This window comes from Sturnira hondurensis, unplaced genomic scaffold (genome assembly GCF_014824575.4).
Source record: "Sturnira hondurensis isolate 20B ecotype Veracruz unplaced genomic scaffold, ASM1482457v3 Scaffold0009244, whole genome shotgun sequence".
Taxonomy (NCBI): Eukaryota; Metazoa; Chordata; class Mammalia; order Chiroptera; family Phyllostomidae; genus Sturnira; species Sturnira hondurensis.
The window spans coordinates 5532498-5556634 of NW_028081875.1; the positions used below are offsets into that span (position 1 = coordinate 5532498).

The 24137-nt window shown below is 42.6% G+C and overlaps 1 protein-coding gene across 1 annotated transcript in view; it reads right to left on the bottom strand.

Annotated features, from left to right (window-relative positions):
• Window positions 1–24137, bottom strand: part of SLC24A3 (solute carrier family 24 member 3) — a 598815-nt gene that overhangs the window by 241307 nt on the left and 333371 nt on the right. Inside the window, exon 3 of the mRNA XM_037057030.1 lies at window positions 4426–4502. Within this exon, the coding sequence (XP_036912925.1) occupies window positions 4426–4502 (77 nt within the window). The remainder of the gene's footprint in view (window positions 1–4425; window positions 4503–24137) is intronic.

Sequence of the window (24137 nt, forward strand, 5' to 3'; positions counted from 1 at the left end):
TATTTGAACAAATAATAAAGGAGAACTTCCCCAGTCTGGCAAAGGAAATAGACTTCCAGGAAATCCAGGAAGCTCAGAGAGTCCCAAAGAAGCTGGACCCAAGAAGGAACACACCAAGGCACATCATAATTACATTAGCCAAGACTAAAATGAAGGAGAGAATCCTAGAAGCAGCAAGAGATAAGGGGACAGTCACCTACAAAGGAGTTCCCATCAGACTGTCAGCGGATTTCTCAAAAGAGACCTTACAGGCAAGAAGGGGCTGGAAAGAAGTATTCCAAGTCATGAAATCCAAAGACCTACAGCCAAGATTGCTTTATCCACCAAAACTTTCATTTAGAATGGAAGGGCAGATAAAGTGCTTCTCAGATAAGGTCAAGTTCAAGGAGTTCATCATCACCAAGCCCTTATTATATGAAATGCTAAAGGGACTTATATAAGAAAAAGATGAATATTAACAGTGAAAGGACAGCAAACTCACAGTTATTAACAACCACACCTAAAACAAAAGCAAACCAAGAGGACAGCTAGATCAGGAGTGGAACCATAGAAATGAAGAACACATGGAGGGTTAGCAACAGGGGAGAGGGAGGAGGAGAAGGGGGGAGAAGGTACAGAAAATAGCATAGACAATAGGTAGAAAATAGATAGGGGGAGGGCAAGAATAGTGGGGGAAATATAGAATCTAAAGAACTTGAGACATGTGGTTATAATCTAAGGGGAGAAGAATGGTGGGGGAGGGAGTGTGTGGGTGGAGGGGAATGAAGGGAGGGAATAGAACAACTATAATGGTATAGTCAATAAAATATATTTTTTAAAAAAGAATAGCCCCATTGTCTCTCTCTGGGGCAGTTTAGGATAACAAAATACATGTGTGGGACCCTCCCCTCACTGAAGGAGGCAGACACAGCTTTTCAGGGGCCTAGAGATGGCTGGATGACATTCAGTCCCCCATACTCCCTTCTCAGTGTTCCTTCCCAGGTCTGGGGTATACATCAGGGTATTTGGCACTCTGGGACCCCTGTCCAAATGGCCCTGAGCCTTTGTGTCCTGCCTGGGTCTTTCTCACCTGATCGGAGGACTGACCACTCTGGGTCCCTTCTGGCTATGCCTTACCCTATTTCCTAAGCAAGGAGAGACAGCAAGACCTGGAATCTGCTTCTCACCACTTTTAATTCAGCAACTGAGCCACTTTGTGGGGCCTCCCAGGTGAGCTCCACCCTCTCCCAAACCTCTCTACCCTCCACACTCTTATTTTCTGCTCATTCCTGATGCCACAAACTCTCTAGTTTCTATATCTTTCATGAGAGGTTTTCTGATTCTGCCTGGAATCCCTTTCTTCCTTCTTTGGAAAATGCTTAGCCACTGTTCAAGTCCAATGCAACTGCACCTCCCAACAGCAGACTGTGCCTTCTCTGCACTTCCACATCACATGGCGTAGGCAATGGCCAACACTTAGCCCAGGGCTGGAGCTGTCCATAAGTGGGCCTCCCCACAAGACAGTGGGTTCCTGCAAGTTGAGGCTGTATCTTGGGCTTTTAGAAGGGTCCAGCCCAGTGCTCCCATATTGCAGGGGCTCTGAAAGGCTCTCTAGATGGCTGAGTGTGGGAAATCTGTACTTAGCTCATGGAAGCTCCGACTCATGTATTCATCTGTTTCCTGCTGGCCACCAAAATGCTACAAGTTAGCTATGACAGCACTTCTTCTTACATCCAATTACGTTCATCTAGCAATTTCTGAGCATGCTAAATGTGTTGGGCACTGTGTTAGGTGGAGGGGATAAAAAGAATTACTTATTCCTGCACTAAACTGTGCAGCATGTGTTGTTCAATGCACCAGACACTGTATAAAGAGGCCTCTCTTGTGAGGCTCACATTCTGCCAGGGAAACTCATATTCTTATGGAAAGGATAATGTAAGATTTGGTCCTTGACCTTGGGGAGGACAATGGCAGGCTCACTATAACATGCGCCTTTGACATATAGGTGAGGTACCATCTACCCTGTACCACACACACACACACACACACACACACACACACACACACACACATACACACATGCATGCCCTGGGCAGCAAGTCTAAGCTTATCCACTTGGTTATCTTCCCCATAAGAGATGGGTGTGGGAAGAGGGCCTACACAGGCCTTGGCAGCAGGCGCAGGTTGTTGGGGTGGAGAATTCTGAAGTTCCATGTGCCTGAAGCATGGTCTTGAGGGGAGAGATGCTGACCTTGGCCCCTGGACTTCTGCACTGTGGTTTCTTCAATGCAGGGCCCAGGGCATGGGCCAACTGTGGTATTAAATACCAATGATGACAAAGTGCTAAGCTGAAGGCTTCTGTCCACTCTTTAGGGAAGTGTTGAAGGGGAAATTATCTGTTTTTGTCCACTTTGTCTTCATGCTACCCTAGGAATGCCCTATTACAGATAGCAGAGGCTTTATAGGCATCCTTGACTCATGAATAGCAAGGCAAACACATCTTCCTCTGCTTTCAGCTCAAGTCAGAGGATATAAGAGGGGATGTGGGAGAAAGGGTCTGCCAGCCACAGGCGACCACACGACCTTGGTAGATGGAAGCTCGCACTGTTTGTGCTGAGAGTAGAAATCTCATTTCTCAGATGTCGGGGCGTCAGGGTGCTAATGGCTGCCAGGGAATTCTGGATCCAGCTCAGTGCCTGGGTCTCCTCAGCCTCTCGACAGGGGAGCCTCCTTGGTGCCGAAGGTGGCAGCCGGCATCCATATAAATTGCTTTGTGCGTGTGCTTTCCTGAAGGGCAGGGGAGACTGCAGAGAGTGTACTTTATCATGTGGTATTTTCAGAGAATATCTTTGTTTAAAAGGGACTTCTCATGCCTTTTTCTCCCAAGGGGGTGTGGTTCTGGGGAGGTTGGGGTAAGTGAGGAAAGACTAGGAACAGTTGATTGCTTTCACCGTGAGGGGAATCAGGCTCAGAGCAGCCTCTGGGCCCAGAGAGGTTACATACATATCGTATCAGAAGCCACACGCAAAATGAGGACGGCAGAACTGGGCTCCAAGCCACGACTGGTCAGACTCCAGAGTCCAGCAGGTGCCTGCTAACTCTTCCAGGTGTGGACTGAAAAGAGTTCGCTGCCCCCTCCCCTGAGTCATGGTGGGCTTGTGACTGCAATAGAGTGTGATGGAAAACATACCTGTCACTTCAGAGATCTGAGCATTAAAGTCCATAAGGCTTCCTCCCTGTTTACTGTAACCCTCCCTCTCTGAGCCCTGAGCTTTCATGTGGAACTGTGCTAGGGGGGCCATGTGGAGGCAGCCTGGCCAACAGGCTTAGCCTAGCCAGTCCTGTGGCACTCCAGCCTGGACAACACACATGAGTGTGGAAAGCCCTTTTGGAGGAGATCCTCCAGCAGCTGTGGCTCCAGCCTCAGCTAACCAGTCACCACCAGCCTTCCAAATTGGTCCACCCAAGCCTGGATCCTGTGGTACAGCACTCCCTTGGTGCCTCTTCTGAGCTACTGACCCACAGAACCCATAAGCAGCATAAAAGTAGTTATTGGGTAGACCACTAAATTTGGAGACTTTTTTTCCACGCAATAAATAGCCAGAGTGGAATTAAGAATATTATGAGGGAGGGTAGGTACCATGGAGATGACAGCACCATGACATACCTAGTCCAGAATCTGCCCGGGGTGTTTCTGGTTCTGCAGCCACTCCTTAGGTACATCTTCATACACACACCCTCCCCCAAACTCTTCACGTGGGGCAAGGAAAATCAAAGGTATTCCATCCACTGGGTTTTCAGAGGAAGTGCTAGGGCAGTGGCGGATATTCAGAGTCAGAACAAACTTTTATTGATCACTTATTATGTGCCAGGTACTATACTAGTTGTCATTTTACTTAGTCCACTAATTTAACAAATACTTTGACCCTGTCACATGCCAGGAACATGTCGGGAAATTAAGCCATATACAAAACAAAGTCCCTGTTCTCCTGGGGCTTACATGTGAGTGGGGCTGACAGTAAACAAATAATTATATAATAATATGTCCGGTAGTGATCAGTGACATAAAGAAAAATGAAGTCAGGTAATGGGAAGACAGTGACATTTTACAAAGACTGGTTAGGAAAGGGTTCCCCACGAGGATAACATTTGAGCAGTGAGAGAGAGGAAAGTTCAATAGCAGGAAGCAAATCTGCTTGACCTTGCAGCCCAGGCTTTGGGCACTGATATGAAGGGTAGAATACATACAAATACCTGCCACCGATGAACCCATGGCCTCTTAAGAAGGCTACACTGAGAGATTGCCTCCCACAGGGCTCACAGGACCCTGGCACCAGGTATATGAATGGGAGGGAGGGAAGGTGCCTCTGTGAATACAACATTGCCCACCCACCAGCCCAGCCTTCCCTCCAGATCCTCTAGCAGAGCCACAAAAGAGGTACTTACACAGAGCACATGGAGAATCACTGCTCCCTGTCTTCGGTCCTCGTTAGTGAAGATGTCATTGGGGAACTCATGCAGAGCTAAAGAACAGAGAGAGAAACCTAGCTCAGTACAGATGACAGCATTTTCTATGCTGGGGCTTGGGACAACATTGCCATCCTTGTTTTAATGTGGGGTCCAAGAACTTGGATGAGAAAAATTGCATCTTTATACCCACAAATCTCTAACTGGAATTTAGTGTTTCCTTCAGATTAGAAGGTAGGCAATAAGCTACAATATGAGAAGCAGATAGGACTCTGCCCCCAGTAGATATTTTCATGATCCATTACACATACTACTATATTCACTCATCACTTCAACATTAGGATGGTTTGCAGATCGCTACTGGTGATTTAAAGTGTTAGTGAAAGAATACGTGAAACTACACACTGGCCAAGTTAAGTGAGTTCCTGGGACTAGAGAAGGCCTTGGATAGAGTCATTTGTGCCTCAGTAAACTATCTGTGTGTCTGGCAGGGCAATACCCAGTGTCTGCTGTAAGCTGCATCCCCCATCCCTGTGATCGATCTTCCAAGCCTCCCTTGTTCCTGCAGGAACTGGGAGAGAGGAGGTGCAGGATGTCTTTATGAGTAGCAATGAGAGGACCAAAACTTGCTCATGTATAATTGGTGTCAGCACATTATAGTGGGCATGGGGTGGCGGTGGCAGAAGGGAGGCCCTGTGTCTAGGCTTAAAGGCCTGGATGAACTGCTGTTGGAACTTTCATTCTGAACCTAGCATAGCAGGGCCTGAAGGTTAAGATTTATACCATATTTAGTTGCATTGTAATGCATTATTGTATTAAGTGTTGACTCTACCATCTTAGAAACTTCTTTGGCTTATTTGCAAAGGACATTATCATATGGTGCTGGCCATTTTCTCCCTGAGAAAATGTGACTCAGGGACAGCCCTCACTGGAGACCCACTGGATAGCAGCTTCATTTGGGGGAGCCCCTAATGCCTACTACTGATCCCATTAGCCCCCACTTATGCACTATACACACAGCCTATCAATGCATACATTCTTATTTCACAAAGTGTTGCTCTGATGCAGTTCTAAAGCAGTTGGTATGATTGCACTTAATTCTCCTTAGAAAGGGGCCAGCCTGGGGTCTTCAGGAAATGCTCTGCAATTGGGCATCTGGAAATGTGGGGCTCGATGCCAGCACTCACATGGAATGGCATTTGGTGGTGTGTATTTTCGTCTCTTAGGGCCTCCTTTGCCTACTGGCTATCTGAAAAATGGCCTGAGGTTCCTCCTTACTGCTCCCAAGAGCACAGAGAGCTGTTAGTGTACAGAGCAGACACATAGTATCAACCAGGATGAAAAACTCTGAAGGGAGTAGACCCTGGGCACTGACTGGGGATAGAGGTCAGTTTTGCCCAGGTGGCTCGATGGTTCAAGAAAAGAGCTTCCTGGAGCAGCTGAGCTTGCTTCCCCAAGACCAAGCAAGCTCCCTGCCTGGCTGATTCTGACTCTGGTGCCACCAACATGTCTGGGAAATGGTGTTTTCAGAATAACCGCAGCTGTGGAAGGCAAGAGTGTGTGGAGGAGACAGGGTGGCTTGCTGAACTGGGAGGCTCTGCTCAGCACTTTCTGGCCTCAGTTTCCTCATCTTTAAATCACGATGGGGCTTCCAGTGCTTCCCACAGGCTGTGGGTGGTACTGATACCATCCCAGCTGCCCTCCACATGGGTAAACTTCCTCACATACAAATCCAAATGAATCAAGGGCATTTCCTAGTTATGGTGAGGGCAAGGATGCTTGCCTATCTTCGAGAAGTTAATATTTTCCTTGGATTGTTGATTGAATTTTGCACAAGGGCAACCAGGGCAGGGGTAAGATCCCACCAGCACTTTTCACAGGCTATTCTTTCTCCTCTCAGAACCCATTTCCTTCACCTGTAGGATGAGTGTGGATGCCATCCATGCTAAGAAGAGTGCAGACAGTGTGTGTGAAATAGCTCCAGCCATGCTTCCTAGGTTATATATCGCTATTAATCACAATTATAACAATGATGGGATGTTGGTCTGGCATGAGGCCAAAGACATTCCCTTTTCGTCTTGGGGATGAAATCCACCTCTCACCAATTTCTGACTGCCTTTGCATTGGCGTCTGTTTCTTCAGGATGATGTTTGGTGCAAGGAAGCTGCATGATCTAGAGGTAAGTGTTTCCTGTAACCACACTGTTGGGACCACACAAACCACATGACATACTGGGAACTGCTACTCATTTGGCTGAGGGTCTCTGAATATCTTTAGAACCCTCCAAGTCTTTATCTGCTCCTCTCTTTCTCCCTCTCAGTTTTCCTTTCAGTATATCTCACCAGCCCCAGGGTGCCAGCAGAGACAAGCAGTGCTGTTCCCATAGAAACCACTGAGACTGAACCCAGTGGATTCCCCTTACCAAGGCAACAGCAATCAGTGGTCATGCTCCTTCCCCTGGCTACTTTCCTGAGGTTGAATTTGATGAATGTAAATGGAGGTGTGCTGGAGATGAACAGAATTTTCTGCTTTGTTTGAAAAACAAACAAACAAACAAATAAAACAAAACCCTGCAGCAGGGACATTCATGGCATCTTTAGACATAATAATTGCATATTGATCAAATGGAGCAGCCCAAGATGAAGATCAATATTTCCTGAAGCCCAACTGTTATAGCATGTCTGAGCAGAAGGAATATGAGCCAAGGGACACTTTCACCCCAAAATACCTAGTGAACTTGATTGACTGGCTTCTTGAGAATTGCCCCAAGAACCTAGAGTACTGATAGTGCCCAGGTCCTTCCCTACAGCAATGGGTGATTTCCCAGTTCTGTTTTAGACATTTCCATTGTCCTGATGCTCCCTCCATTAAGCCTGCTGCTCCTTCTTCCCCTGGCATGAATGTTGAGAAAACTTGGTCAGCCAGGTGGGGTACTAGCCTCCCACGGAGTCATCCTGACTCCTTTTGTGGGCCTCTTGTAGTGTGTGAGTACTTGACAAATGATATTCTATCCAAACTGCAGTCATTTGTTGCCTGTGTGTGCCTTTGATTCAACTGTACTGAGAGTTCCAATAGGACAGAAACTCTGCCATTTTTCTGTCTATGGCCAGTGCCCACCAGGCCAGGGTCCATGAAAGAGAATGATAAATATCAAGTGAATACAAGTGTGAATGAACTCAGAGGGTCTTTCTCCCAGGGGATTTTTTTTGTATAAATACAGAATTGTTGGCTGAGAAATGACACTGGGAGGGACACTCCAGTAAACTCTGCAATAACTGGACTGCACCTTCAGTAACCATTAGGGCAATTCACAAATACCCCTTTTCATTCCAGAGGCCTGGAAGGGGTATACTTGTGAGTCCCCTTCAAGGCCAGGTGGGGCCAGACAACCTGTTTTGATTAGTAGAATGTGAACCAAACATGTGTCATATTTCTGGGCAGGCTTTAAAAACTAGTGCCTGATTCACTGCCTTGCATTTTCTTGTGTAAGCATTCATGGAAACATGTTGAGATGAATCTTCCATCAGCCTGGATCTCTGAGTGACTGATATCAGAATCCCACCCCACTGATTCATACAGTTTGTACATGCAGCATAAGTTAAAAAAAAACATTTTTATTCTTCTTAGCCACTGTGATTGGCAGACAGTCTGTTACCAAGCATATGCAAGCCCGGTCTGAGTAACGCAATAACTAATATGGTCCTTGGCATTGCAGCAGCATTTTGCACATGAAGCCTTGCTTTGCAGCAATTTTTGGTTTCTTCTGTCTTATCCATTAGACCAGTGGTCAGGGTTGGAGAAAATTTATTCTCTTTTGTATCCTCAGTGCCTAGTTAAGTGCCCAGCATGTAACAGTTGCTTAATGAATATCTGTGGATCAGATGTACAGATCTGTCATAACTGAAGAATCCTGAACAACATTATCTGCAAAAGAATCTGTTTGAAAATGAATATAGTCACAACTTAATTTTCTAAATATTTAGTCTCTGGAAAAGTTTCAAAGACATTTCAGTGCCTTCCTTTTATGCTCATGGAGGTCCTGCAAACCATACAAGTACAAGAGGGAGAGTGTCTGGCAATGGGAGGGTGCAAGGCAGCCTGGGGGACTGCAGCCTCTGGGAGGTTGTCTCATTTCCAGGATTGTGTCTTAACACTGAAAAACTTATTAACAAGTCAATCACATGCAAAAGAAATACCCATTTATTCAGCCCATACTATGTGCTGGATACCATACTTAGTCCTAGTTACAGAAAGAATAAGAATGTACACAGTCCTAATCACTGACAGTTACAGTTGAGTGGGTGGAAGTTTAGGCTTAAGGTGAGGGATCTCAACTCTTTTTGAGATCATCCCAAGAATTTAAGTATCATGACTTTAAATATGAACTCATCTATATCAAGCACTGCAAATATATATTTAGCACTTTTTCATTGCTTCTACATAATAGGGAACATTATCCCAAATATACAGATAAGTAAATCAAGGCCCAAAGGAAGAAAATGACCACTCCATGCTCATACAGACATTAGTGGAAAAGGTGAGATCATAACTAGGGTTAACTGTCTAGCATGTTGATTCCTGCATAAAAAAGGCAAATTGACCTTTCCCCATTGCCATTTGTTTATTTATTTTATTTTTATTTTTTATTGAATTTATTGGGGTGACATTGGTTAATTAAAATCATATGGTTTCAGGTGTACAATTCTACAATACATCATCTGTATATAGTATTGTATGTTAACTACCCCAAGTCAAGTCTTCTTCTATCACCATTTATCCACCCTTTACCCTCATTTATCTCCTTCCCCACCCCTTCCCTCTGGGAATCGCCATAGTGTTGTCTATATTCAGAAGTTTTTCTTTTTTTTCTTTGCTTAATCCTTTCACCCTTCTCACCCAGCCCCCAACTCTCTCCCCCCTCCCACAGCTGTCAGTCTGTTCTCTGTATCCATAAGTCTGTCTCCACTTTGTTACTTTATTTTGTTCATTAGATTCCACATATAAATGAAGATAGTCTATTCAACAAATACTGTTTGAAAAATTGGACAGATACATGCAAAAAAAATGAAACCAGACCACCTCCTTACACCATACATGAGAATAAACCCAAAACAGATTAAAGACTTAAATGTTAGATTCAAAATCATAAAATTTCTAGCAAATAACATAGGCAGTAAAATCTTGGACATTTCTCACTGCAATATTTTTTTAATATATCACCTCAGGAAAGGGAACAAAAATAAAACAAATAAATGTGAGTACATCAAATTAAAAAACAATGTATGGCAAAAGAAACCATGGACAAAAATGAAGACAACCCACTGACATCGACAAAAATGAAGACATATTCACCCATACTTCTGATAAGGGCTTAATGTTCAAAATTTATGAGAAACTTATACAACTCAACACCAAAAAACAAACAGTACAGTTAGGAAATGGACAAAGGAAGGTTCCAACATGGCGATGGAGTAGGACGGAGTAAATTCCATTTCCTTGTACACATGGGTGAAAATCCTGGCCGATCTACGGAGGAACAGCGCAAACAGCCAACAGTTCCCCAGCATCTATGAAAATAAGGGACTAGAAATTGTGACAGTCACGGAAGACCCAGATGGTAGGGAGATGGCTGTGGTACAGTAGAGTCTCAGGGAATGGGGCAAAGACAGGAGCAGCAGGGGCTTCAGCCAGTGCACAGCCCGGAGTGCAGTGCCTGGTGTGCCTGGGTCAGCGCCCAACGCTCAGGACCCGCTCCCAGTGTGTTTCCCCGTGGACTCTTTGGGAGCCCAGGGCCTGCTGAAGGGTCCCTGGAAGAGAGGTGGGTTATCAGCCCCTCGCACCCCCCTCCCCTGCAACCAGGCAAGGTTGGGTGCTGGGAGAGACTTGTTTGCTAGAGTTCACAGAGAGGGTGCTGAGTACAAAGGGCTGAGATCAACCCCAGACTCTGTGGTCCCCAGCCCGGGAGAACTGAGAGGTGCAGTGTGGGACTCTGGCTCCACAACTGGGGCGGGTCTGTGTCCAAACCCGTGGGAACCAGGCAGCCCTGCTGGCACGTGTGTGCGCCATATAACTCAGCCCATGGTGGTAACTCCTGGGGAAAAGAGCACTATGAGGAAGTCCTAGATCCCCTTCATGTGGCGCTGGGGAGAGGCGCAGGTTTGGCTCTTGGGAGAGTGCTGGCAGAAAGACCACACTAATTGCCCCTCAGCCTGCTGCAGCCAGAAAAACCAGTTTGGCCAGTTTGAAACCAACAAGAGGTTTTTTTTTTTTTAAGTAATCTTTCATCTTTTAAATTTTATTGTTGGCTTATCTTTCGATACTTTTCCCTCTTTTTCTTCTTTTCTGTTTTATTCCTTCTTCCTTTATTTCCAAACTTATCTCTTTTTCCTCCCTTCTCCTGCCTTTTTTTTTCCTTTTACCCACAAGCAACACAAACAACTTGGAACTGTGGAAAGACCAGAGTTGGACTCAAAGAAGAGGCTTCCCAGCAGTAGACACAGAGAGACAAATTTCACGTTGCTATAGCAGAGAAGCCACATTGCTGCACATTTGTATTATTATAATTTTTTCATTATTCTCACTTCTTTTATACTTTAATACTATCTTTGTATTCCTCCTCTTTCTGTATAGGCTTCTTTCCTTTGGCTGGTTATATTGTATCATTTGACAGATTTCCCGTGTTCTCTTCTCCACAGTGTATTGCCAATTTTCCACACTTTATGCCACTTGTTTTCGTTTACCACACTATCCAAAGTTCTATGCCCCCTATTCATGTTATCCAGATCACATAGGATCTGTCATATGATTGTTGCTCTAATATTATTGTAAATAATAGCTGTTCTATGCAACAGAAATACTTCTCAACACATACTTCTCAACACATCTCCAGGATCTTAGTCCACTTCACAGTTTCCTGAATTCTATTACTGGAGTAATTAACTCTATTTCCTCACACACTACACCTATTTACTATCCTTTACTCTCACTTTACCCCAGAATCTAAGAGACTGAAACCTCACTGCTTTCTAGATGCAAGTAACTCACCTTCCTTCTTTAACAAGGAACTTATCTTGTGTACATCCTCTCTTAAAAGTGGCGAGTTGGGAGAGAGTCTAAGATGGCGACAGAGGAGCACGGAGGGAACCCAGCTCCCGTGCATCTGGTAGAAAATCCGGGCGGATCTACCGAAGAACAGCTTAATCAACCAACAATTCCCCAACATTTATGAAAATAAGAGACCAGGGAGTGTGACAGAGGAACCAGACAGGACTCCAGAAGGTGAGTGAGGACAAAAGCAGCTGCGCGCCCAAGGCCTCCTAGGCTTCGGGCTGTGCCTGGGCGCGTCCAAGGTGGGCGACCTTGGGCGGAGCATGAGTAGGGATGAGAATTGGTGCGCAATCGGCCGGCACCATTAGTGGGAAACAGAAGCCCCCGTCTGAATCCAGGGCTGGGGCGCCTGTGACAGAGGGAACTCCAGAGGCCCGGCACCTGATGGGCCCACAACAGACTTCGTGGGAGAGAACCGACTCCTTCACTCCCTGTCTAGGCAGGCAGGTTAATATCGGGCAGAGACCTATGGGCTTAAGTTAACATAAAGGGTGGCAACTGCAGACTCTGTGGTCACCAGCCTGCCAGCCCACCAGCCCGCCAGCCAGGTGATTTAAGGACACTGTCATTCCCGGTCTTTTGGAATTGGGCTGGGCTGAGAGACAGGCTTTGTGGGGAAGTCTCTATTGGAAAGTGAACTGAGGTACTCTGCGACAGCAGCTTGCCTCACAGCCCAACAACCCAGCAGCCATCCAGGGGAGGGGTGGGAACACCTGGGTCCCACCACGGGACTGAGAAGGACAGTGCCGGACACCTAAGGAAACAGGTAGCCTCCCAGGGGTGTGGGCGCCCACATCCAAATCGGGCACCCCGCTCGAGCGCGCCTGCATACCTGCCCTCAGAGACCCGGCAACCAGAAAAACTGGTTTGGACACTTTGAAACCGACAAAGGAAGGGTCCTTTTTTTTCTTGTTTGTTTGTTTGTTTAAATGTGTCTGTGTGGGTTTTTTTCCCTTCCCCTCCTTTTTTTTCCTCTCTCAAATTCTTTTGTAAGTAATCATATCTTTTAAACTCTATTGTTGCTCTATCTTTCAATACTCTGTCCCTCATTTCTTCTCCTTTTTGTCCGGTTTTAGTCCTTCTGTTCTTTCCCAATTTTCCGCTTATTCCCCTTTTCTCCTGACTTTTGCGTGTGTGTGTATGTCAGATTGTTTGTGCGTTGCGTAGTTGTCTTTTGAGGTGTATTATTATTATTTTTGTATTATTCTTACTCCTTTTTTCATTTCAAGAATATCTTTGTATCCCACCTCTTTCTGTACAGGTTTTTAAATCATGGCTGGGTATACTGTACTACCTGTCAGGTTCCCACGGCTCCTTCCTCCACAGTGTTTTGCTGATTTTCTATACTTCACGTGCTTTCCTTTGCCATACTACCCAAGCTCTATAACCCCCATTTAGACAGATTACATAAAGTCTATCACGTGAGTGTTGCTCTAATATTATTGTAAATAAGAGCTGTTCTATACAACAGCAATACTTCATAACACATCTCTCGGACCTTAGACCACCTCACAGGTGCCTGAATTCTATTACTCTATTTACTCACATGCTACACCCAGTTACTAACCTGTACTCTCACCTTACCTCAAATATGACCACCCGCAACCACACTGCTTTCTAGATACAACTCACAAGCCCCCCCTTCCCAACAAGAGACTTAACTTATGTCCATCCTTTCCTAAAAGAGGCAAGCTGGGTCGAAAAACACGCTTAACTCTATACATAGCCTAAAGATTGTCTATTTCTTCTCTGCCAACTGTGTCTGTAAATAACATAAAATAATATTCTGCTATCATAAACCATTTTGCCTCCCCCTCCAACTGATCACACATGCACAATAAAGAAAGAAGTAGGTGGAAGCGGAGGACACCAAGATACCTGCAGGAGATTGCACCACTGAATTTCACAGGTATCCTACCACAGAAGTTCACACCATAAACCCAGGGAACAAGAATAGATCAATTTAAGAAGTTGAGGACAACAAGAAGAGTATCATAAACAATGGGAAGACAAAGAAACAAGCCCCAAATGAAAGAAAAGGAGGAAGCCTCAGAAAGGATATTAGATGAAATAGAGGCAAGTCAACTATCAGATGTGGAATTCAAAGCACTGGTTATCAGGAAATTCAAAGAGCTTACAATGAGCTATCAGAAACTACAGGGGAGCTACAATGAACTCTCTGCAAACTATACCAACATGAAAAAGGAAAGAGAAGCCATCAGTAAAGGCCAAGAGTAAATGAAGAATACAATTTCTGAACCGAAGAACACAGTAGAAGGTATGAAGAATAGAATCGATATGGCAGAAGATTGCATAAGTGAGATCAAGGACAAGATAGAAAGAATCTCCCAGACGGACCAAGTAAGGGAAAAGAGAACCAGAAAAAATGAGGAGAATTTAAGAGAAATGTAAGACAGCATGAAACATAATAATATCCGAATAATAGGAATACCAGAAGGAGAGGAAGAGGAACAAGGGATAGAAAACCTACTTAAAGAGTAATAACGGGCCCTGGCTGGTGTAGCTCAGTCCATTGAGCACAGGCCTGCGAACCACACGATTGCAGTTCGATTCCCAGTCGGGGCCCATGCCTGGGTTGCGGGCCAGTTCCCAGCAGGGGACGCACCAGAGGCAACCATACATTGATATTTCTCTCTCTCTCCTTCCTTTCCCCTCTAAAAATAAATAAATAAAATCTTTAAAAAAAAGAGTAATAACGGAAAATTTTCCTAAGTTGAGGAGAGATAAAGTCACATGGATCTAGGAATCGCAGAGAGTCCCTAGCAGGTGGAACCCAAAGAGGCCTACTGCAAGACACATCATCATTAAAATGGCAAACCTCCAAGACAAACAGAAAATCCTAAAGGCAGCAAGGGAGAAAAACGAAGTAACATACAAGGGGGTCCCAATAAGGTTGGCTACTGACTTCTCAAAGGAAACATTCCAAGCAAGAAGAGAATGGCAAGAAATATTCCAAGTAATGAGAAACAGAGGCCTACAACCAAGGCTACTGTATCCAGCAAGGCTCTCAATCAAGATAGAAGGCCAAATAAAGAGCTTCCAAGACAAAAGAAGTCTAAAAGAATAAGCTTCCACCAAAACAGCTCTACAAGAATTACTAAAAGGGCTGCTTTAAGGAAAGGAAGGAAAAGAGAGAGACAGAGAGGAACACAGGTACATAAATGGCAATGAATAAGTACCTTTCAATAATAACCTTAAACGTAAATGGATTAAATGCACCAATTAAAAGACACAGAATAGCTGAATGGATAAGAAAGTATGACCCACACATATTCTGTCTACAAGAGACCCACCTCAGGTCAAAAGACCACCACAGACCAAAAGTGAAAGGATGGAAACAAATTTTCCAAGCAAATGGACAAGAAAAAAAGGCCAGGGTAGCAATTCTCATATCAGACAAAATATACTTCAAAAACAGGGCCATACAGAGAGACCCAGAAGGTCACTTCATATTGCTCAAGGGAAGAATCCACCAAGAAGACATCAACATCATAAATATATATGCACCCAACATAGGAGCACCCATATATATAAAGAAAATCCTAGAGGACCACAAGAAAGATATTGACAGCAACACAATTATAGTAGGGGATCTTAATACCCCACTGTCAAAAATGGACAGATCTTCCAAACAAAATATCAACAAAGATACTGTGGCAGTGAATAATGCTCTACATGAAATAGACTTAACTGATAGATATAGAGCCCTTCATCCCAAAGAAGCCAAGTACACATTCCTTTCAAATGCTCATGGAACATTTTCAAAGATAGATCATATGATATGTCACAAAACCAGCCTCAACAATTTCAAGAAAATTGAAATCATACCAAGCATTTTCTTCGACCACAAGGGACTGAAACTGGAAACCAACCCCAAAGGAAAAAAACCAAAACACTCAAAATGATGGAGACTGAATGGCATGCTATTAAACAACAAATGGGTCAAGATAGAAATCAGGGAAGAAATAAAAAAGTTTCTGGAAACAAGTGAAAATGAACTCACTACAACCCAAAACTTATGGGACACAGCCAAGGCAGTCCTGAGAGGGAAGTTCATAGCAATACAGGTCTACCTTAAAAAGACAGAAACATTTCAAACAAGCAACCTAACCCTACGCTTACAAGACCTGGAGGAACAACAACAAAGACAGCCCAGAGCAAGTAGAAGGAAGGAAATAACCAAGATTGGAGCAGAATTAAATGACATAGGAACTAAAAGCACAATTGTAAAGACCAATGAATCCAGGAGCTGGGTTTTTGAAAAGATAAACAAAATCAACAAACCATTAAGCAGACTCATCAAGAATAAAAGAGAGAGGACCCAAATAAATACAATCAGAAATGAAAGAAGAGAGATTACAACTGATACCACAGAAATACAAAGGATTGTAAGAAATTACTATGCAGAACTGTATGCCAAGAAATTTGAAAACGTACATGAAATGGACCAATTTCTAGAAAAATATAATCTTCCAAAACTCAAAGAGGAAGAAGCAGAAAAACTGAACAGGCGAATAACAGCAGAAAAATTTGAAACAGTAATAAAAAAACTCCTGACACACAAAAGCCCTGGACAAGATGGTTTCACAGAATTCTACAGAGCGTTTAAGGAAGAACTAACCCCGATTCTTCACAGACTATTCCAAAAAATCCAAAATGATGGAAAACTCCCAAACTCTTTTCATGAATCCAGCATCATCCTAATTCCAAAACCAGATAGAGACACAACAAAGAAAGAAAACTTTAGTCAAATATTGCTGAAGAACATAGACGCTAAAACCTTCAATAAAATATTGACAAATCACATCCATCAATACATTAAAGTGATCATACACCATGACCAAGTGGGATTCATCCCAGGGATGCTAGGATGATTTAATATTCACAAATCAGTAAATGTAATACATCACATAAACAAAAGCAAACACAAAAACCATGATCATATCAATGGATGTGGAAAAAGCTTTTGATAAGGTACAACACCCATTCATAATAAAAACACTCAGCCAAGTTGGAATAGAGGGAGCATTCCTCAATATAATAAAGGCCATATATGAAAGACCTGCAGACAACATCATGCTCAGTGGGCAAAAACTAAAATCTTTTCCACTAAGATCAGGAACAAGACAAAGTTGTCCACTTTCACCACTTCTATTCAGTATAGTATTGGAAGTTTTAGTCACAGTGATCAGAGAAGAAAAGGAAATAAAAAGGCATCCAAATCAGAAAGGAGGAAACAAAACTGTCATTGTTTGCAAATGACATGATAGTGTACATGGAAAATCCTATAGCCTCTACCAAAAAACTGCTCAAACTAATCGATGAATTTGGCAAAACAGCAGGTTACAAAGTCAATATCCAGAAATCAAAGACATTTTTACATACTAACAATGAAACAGCAGAAACAGAAATCAAGAAAAAAATCCCATTTGATATAGCAAAAACAAAAATAAAATATCTGGGAATAATCCTAACCAAGGAGGTAAAAGACCTGTACCCAGAAAACTACACAACACTGAAGAAAGAAATCAAGGAAGACACAAACAAATGGGAACATATACCATGTTCATCGATTGGAAGACTTAACAGCATCAAAATGTCCATACTACTCAAAGCAATTTACAGATATAATTCAATACCTATGAAAGTACCAATGGCATATTTCACAGACATAGAGCAGACACTTCAAAAATTTATATGGAACCATAAACAACCTTGGATAGTAGCTGCAATTTTGAGGAACAAAATTGCAAGAAGAACAAAGTAGGAGGCATCACAATACCTGATACCAAACTGTATTACAAGGCCACTATAATCAAAACAGTCTGGTACTGGCATAAAAACAGGCACATAGACCAATGGAACAGAACAGAGAGTTCAGAAATAAACCCAAGTCTCTACAGGCAATTAATATTCAACAAAGGAGGCAGTAACATAAAATGGGGTAAAAATAGCCTCTTTAACAAATGGTGTTGGGAGAACTGGACAGCTATCTACAAAAAAATGAAACCTGAGCACCAATTTACACCATACACCAAAATAAATTCAAGGTGGATAAAAGACTTAAACATAGGTCGTGACACCATTAATGTCCTGGAGGAGAACATTGGCAGGAAAATCTCAGATATTTCATGCAGCAACATTTTTACTGATATGTCCCCTAGAGCAAGGAATATAAAGAAAAGTATAAACAATTGGGATCTCATCAAAGTAGAAATCTTCTGCGTGGCTAAGGAAAATAGCATTAAAATAAAAAGACAACGAACTGTATGGGAAAACATATTTGCCAATGTTTCCTCAAACAGGGGTTTAATCTCCAAAATATACAAAGAACTCACACGACTTCACTCTTAGAAGACAAGCAACCCAATTAAAAAATGGCAAAGGGCTTGAAGAGACACTTCTCCAAGGAGGACATACAGAGGATCCAGAGACACATGAAAAGATGCTCAATGTCTCTAGTTATCAGAGACATGTAAATTAAAACCACAATGACATATCACTTTACACTGGTCAGAATGGCTATCATAAACAAAGGAACAAACAACAAATGTTGGAGAGGTTGTGGGGAAAAGGGGACCCGAGTTCATTGTTGGTGGGATTGCAGACTGGCACAACCATTATGGAAAACAGTATGGAATATTTTAAGAAAACTAAAAATGAATCTGCCTTTTGATCCAGCAATTCCATTGTTGTGATTATATACTGAGAACCCTGAAACACCAATCCAAAAGAACATATGCACCCCAATGTTTGTAGCAGCACAATTTACAATAACCAAGTGCTGGAAGCAACCTAGATGCCCATCAGTAGCAGGAGCCAAGACCAGCCATTAGTAAGGAAAAGCAGCTTGGGCGGGCCTGTGAGCTTGTTGGGACAGAGTCTCTGGGAATCTCCAAGGCAGGTCCAACAGTGTTAGCAAGGTTGATGGAGTCTCAGATATGGCACCAGCTTACCAGCTCCACGGCTTTTTGCGGAGAGAGCCCAGAAGAGGGACAATGGCCTCTGCTCACCTTGATGCCAGTCACCTCAGTCTCTCCCAGCATGACACTGGTGCCTCCCAAGCTGCCACTCGGGAGCCGAAGCTCGGAGGGAGTGAGTCTGAGTAGGTAAGTCTGTCCGTGGGTTCTTTTAGAGGAACTGCTTGGGGCTCCAGAAGTTTCTTTCACTGACTCAGTCCCTGTTGGTTTTTGCAGCCAGAGGTTGTGTGGAATTATCTTCCTGGCACTGGAATCCTGGGCTGGGGGGCCCTGGTATGGGGCTAGGACTCCTCACTTCTGAGATATCCCTCCCGAATTTTATCTGCTACACGTGGGTGTGGGGCCAGCCAGTTCTGTGTCTGTGCCCCTTACCAGTCTAGAAGGAAATGAATGGATTGAAAAATTATGGCACATATACACAATGAAATTCTATGCTGCAGAAAGAAAGAAGGAGCTCCTACCCTTTGCAACAGCATGGATGAAACTGGAAAGCATTATGCTGAGTGAAATAAGCCAGGTGTTGAAAGACAAATACCATATGATCTCATCTTTAACAGGAAGCTGAACAACAGAACAAACAAGAAAGCAAAATAAAAACAAAGACACTGAAATATAGAATAGAGGGACAGCGACCAGAGGGGAGAGGAAAGGTAATTTCAGGGGAAAAAGGGGAAGGATTTACAGGAACTAGTATAAAGGACACATGGACAACTAAGGGGGGTGGAAATGGGAGGGAGGTGGGGAGTACGGGGTGGGTTGGCTGGGATGGGAGTAAAAGACAGAAAACTGTACTTAAACAGCAACTAAATAAAAAGAAAGAAAAGGGCAAAGGAAATCGTAGCTGGTGTAACTCAGTGGGTTGAGCGTGGACCTGCGATCCAGAGGATCAATTCCCAGTCAGGGCACATGTGTGGGTTGCAGGCCAGTTCCCAGGAGTGGACACAGGAGAAGCAATTATACATTTATGTTTCTCTCCCTCTCCCCTTCCCCTCTAAAGACAAATAAATATAATCTTAAAAAAAAAAGAAATGGGCAAAGGATCTAAGTAGACACTACTCCAAAGGTGATGTACAGATGGCCAATATATATATGAAAAAAATGCTCAATGTCACTAATCATCAGAGAAATGCAAATTAAAACCACAATGAGATATTACCTCACACTTATTAGAATGGCTATCACCAATAAATCAACAAACAACAAGCACTGGGGAAGATGTGGAGAAAAGGGTACCGTCGGCACTGTTGGTAGAAATGCAGACTTATGCAGCCACTGCAGGAAACAGTATGGAGTTTCCTAAAAATATTAAAAATGGAACTGCCTTCTGACCCAGAGATTCTACCTCTGGAAATACAAATTGTATATCCAAAGAGTCCTGAATCATTGTTTTGAAAAAAATGCATGCACCGCTATATTAATTGTGGTTTTATTTACAGTAGCTAAGAATTAGAAGTAGTTCAAATGTCCATCAGTAGATGAATGGATTGAAGAGCTGTTGTACATTTAACAGCAAGTACTACTCAGCCATAAAAAAGGAAGGAAATCTTACTTTTGTGACAGCATGTATGGACATAAAGAGTATTATGCTAAGTGAAAAGAAGCCAGAACAAAGTTCTAGATTCAGTGGTATGATGTGTGCATGGAAACAAAATCATGAATATCATCTTTATGAAGGATGATGTAACCACAGGTCATGATAACCATTAGCCTCAAGACAGGGCTCATCAAACTGCCAATCAAAAAGATATTACCAGTCAAATTTGCTGAGAAAGTTTGCTTCAGCCAATTACTTATGTGGTGACATTTTCTTACAACAGATAGCCAGGGTTTTCTAAGCATCTGAAGACCTAATTTTGAAACCCTCCTTCACCACTCCTGAGTTCTGTGGCCTTGGGGAAATTCCTTAACCTCTTTCAGTCTTGATGTGTAAAATATGAGGATAAAAACATAAAAAGCTTCTGCACAGCTAAAGAACACAGTATTAAAATGAAAAGAGTACCAAGTATATTGGAAAACATATTTGCCAAAAATACCTTGGACAAGGGTTTAACCTTCAAATTGCATAAAGTACTCACATGACTCCACTCTAAGAAGGCAAACAACCCAATTAAAAAATGGGAAAAGGACTTGAACAGACACTTCTCCAAGAAGTTCATACAGAGGATCCAGAGACACATGAAAAGATGCTCAATATCTCTAGCTATCAGAGAGATGCAAATTAAAACCACATTGACATACCACTTCACACTGATTAGAACGGCCATCATAAACAAAGCAACAAACAAGTGTCGAAGAGGTTGTGGAGAAAGGGGACCCTCCAAGTTCATTATTGGTGGGATTGCAAACTGGTACAACCACCATAGAAAAAAGTAGGGAATTTTCTTCTTTTTTTTACTTTTTAAAATAATACATTTTATTGATTATACCCTTACAGTTGTTCTATTCCTCCCCCTTCATTCCCCTCCACCCTGCACACCCCTCCCCCACCATTCCCCTCCTTTAGTTTATGACCACGTGTCTCAAGTTCTTTAGATTCTATATTTCCTGACTATTCTTGCCCTCCTCCTTATCCATTTCTACCGTCTATGCTACTTATTTTCTGTACCTTCTCCCCCCTTCTCCTCCCCCTACTCCACTGTTGCTAACCCTCCATGTGTTCTTCATTTCTATGGTTCCACTCGTGATCTAGCTGTCCTCTTGGTTTGCTTTTGTTTTAGGTGTGGTTGTTGATAACTGTGAGTTTGCTATCCTTTCACTGTTCATATTTTTCATCTTCTTTTTCTTAGATAAGTCCCCTTAACATTTCATATAATAAGGGCTTGGTGATGATGAACTCCTTGAATTTGATCTTATCTGAGAAGCACTTTATCTGTCCTTCCATTCTAAATGAAAGCTTTGCTGGATAGAGCAGTCTTGGATGTAGGTCTTTGGATTTCATGACTTGGAATACTTCTTTCCTAAGAAAACTAAAAATGGATCTGCTTTTTGACCCAGCCATTCCACTGCTAGGAGTATATCCTAGGAACTCCGAAACACCAATCCAAAAGAACCTATGCACCCCAATGTTCATAGCAGCACAATTTACAATAGCCAAGTGCTGGAAGCAACCTAGGTGCCCATCAGTAAATGAATGGATCAAAACACTAGGGCACATTTACACAATGGAATTCTATGCAGCAGAAAGAAAGAAGGGGCTCCTATCATTTGGGACAGCATGGATGCTACTGGAAAGCATTGTGCTTAGTGAAATAAGCCAGGTGGTGAAAGGCAAATAACATACAATCTCATCTTTAACTGGAACATAACCAACAAAAGAAAAAACAAACAAAATATAACCAAAGTCACTGAAATAAAGAACAATCTAATAATAGCCAGAAGGAAGGGGGGAGGGAATTTCAGGGGAAAAGGGAAAGGGTTTGCAGGAACAAATATAAAAGACACGTGGACAATAACAAGGGGGGTGGATGGAAATGGGAGGGAGGTTGGGAGCACTGGGGGGCGGCTAGGATAGGAGTAAAAGGCAGAAAACTGTACTTGAACAACAATTAAAATAAAAAAAACATGAGAATAAAAATAATACTAGTGTAAAATGGGAAGATAAACACAACAGTAGTTTACATGGTTAAGACGATTAACTATGATACTTATGAAATATGTAGCACCTAGAATCAGGTAACTAATTGTCAAATGCTTGTCCCCTTCACTTTATTAAACAGTAGAGAGGGAAAAATATAGGCAAGAGGTGTTCCCCAGGTCATCAATGCCCTGCCCACAGTCCCAGGGTCCTACCACCTTCATTATAAGCAACTGTCAGCACTTGTATCTGTTTGTCTGAAGGCTTTCTCCAAAGCTGAGAAAGGGCACTCTGCCCCGATACTTAAGCCTGGATACTCTGAACAATTAATACTACTCTTTCCCTCAGAAGAAGCCCTCAACCTCAGCTCCTTCTGCACTTGCATGGGATAATGCAGAGGTGTGTTCTATACTGTTTGTTCCAATTCTCCACAGGATTAAGTTCTAGTTGTGCATGGGGACAAATGACTTCATAACACTCCTTTGACTGGCAGCCTTCCATTACTTGTCTCAATTCTGGACTCTCCTACCTGGATCATTTCCCAGATAAACTTGTACTTGAATTTGCCTCAGAGTCTACTTTTGACAAACCCATAGTTAGACAAGGAGAGCTAGGAATTTCGCACTTTTGCACCCCCCCATCTCAACAAAGGTTAAATTTTCTAGCAAAAAAACTCATTCATAGGTGAGTTTCACCCCAATAATGTCAACAGTCCTCAATGGCCTCATCTCCATGCATTTATAGATAAATGATGCATCCTGCATTTTCAATAGAAGCATAGAACTACCTCACTGCTGAATGCAAGATGGTAGACTGTCTATGCCCATTTCTCATGGTGCTGAAGTTAATCCAACACCCAGGAGAAGTTCCTTGATTTCCATTTCAGAGATATTTTTGTCATTTTGATACTGGCAGAAGACTTTAAATAATCATCGCACGAGCTTTTCTCTTGGAAGGGAATGGACATTCTTTGCAACTAAAGAACCTCAATCATTAGTTTTGTAGACTTTTGGCCTGGCAGGGTACTGAAATGTAATTTGATGAACTAGAAATGTATTTCTTTATCAATAATAAAAAGCTATGGCATCAATGCTGCTCATGGCTCTGAGCCACTAGCTACTGTAGAAAATACAGTGAGTAATGTAGTGGTTTCAGGCCACAATATGGTAGTAGATAGAAGGAGGCCCATTTGCAGACCCTACAACTTGCATTTGTTGTTCATGTGGGAATATCAAGACTGTGTCAATAATGAATTTTCATTAAAGGAAATAAAATATTTATGGTAAATAGCCCTGTGGTATTCAGAAATTTATGCCATTCTTGCACCGCTTTTGTCCTCAAAATGTCCCTTGGTGCCAACATCAGAGACAAAATGTTTAGATGGATGAACCTGGGTCTGACTCTGGTGCTACATCTTTTATGCTCTCGAGTCTGCTTATTGATCCAGAGAAATTCAAACCAAGCTGATATGTGCAGAAACCCACTAAATAGCTTCTTAAGAGGAGACTCATGGTAAGAAGGAATGCCCATTCCTCCTCAGCACCCTTGGAGAGGATGAAGCTACATAAAAAACTTTCTTAGGATAAATTCAATTAAAATAGTTTGTTGTGATTGTAGTAATTCCCTACAGAAATACACATTAAAAATTTTAATTGTTTATGCTTTTACTTTATAGAAGTAAAAGTGTGCATGATAAAAGACTGGAGGCTTCAAAATCAGCGACTTTTTAAAAATGTTAGCTCATCAAATTTCAGAGCTGGAAGTAAACTTTAGTATTTGTCTACAAGTGGAAAGGTAATAATAGAAGGATTTAATGAGAAGCATAGTCAAAGTTTTCCTTCTGCTACCTCTTTTATAATCTATTCTTTCTCTTTTTCCATAATGTCATGGAGATCAGTTTCTCCATAGTTATCAATTTCAGGGATAGAAAATAGATTTCATATCATATGTTTATCAGTTGACTGGTAATGATGGACTGTTAGGCTGAGTCTTAGATGGGGCTCAGTGTG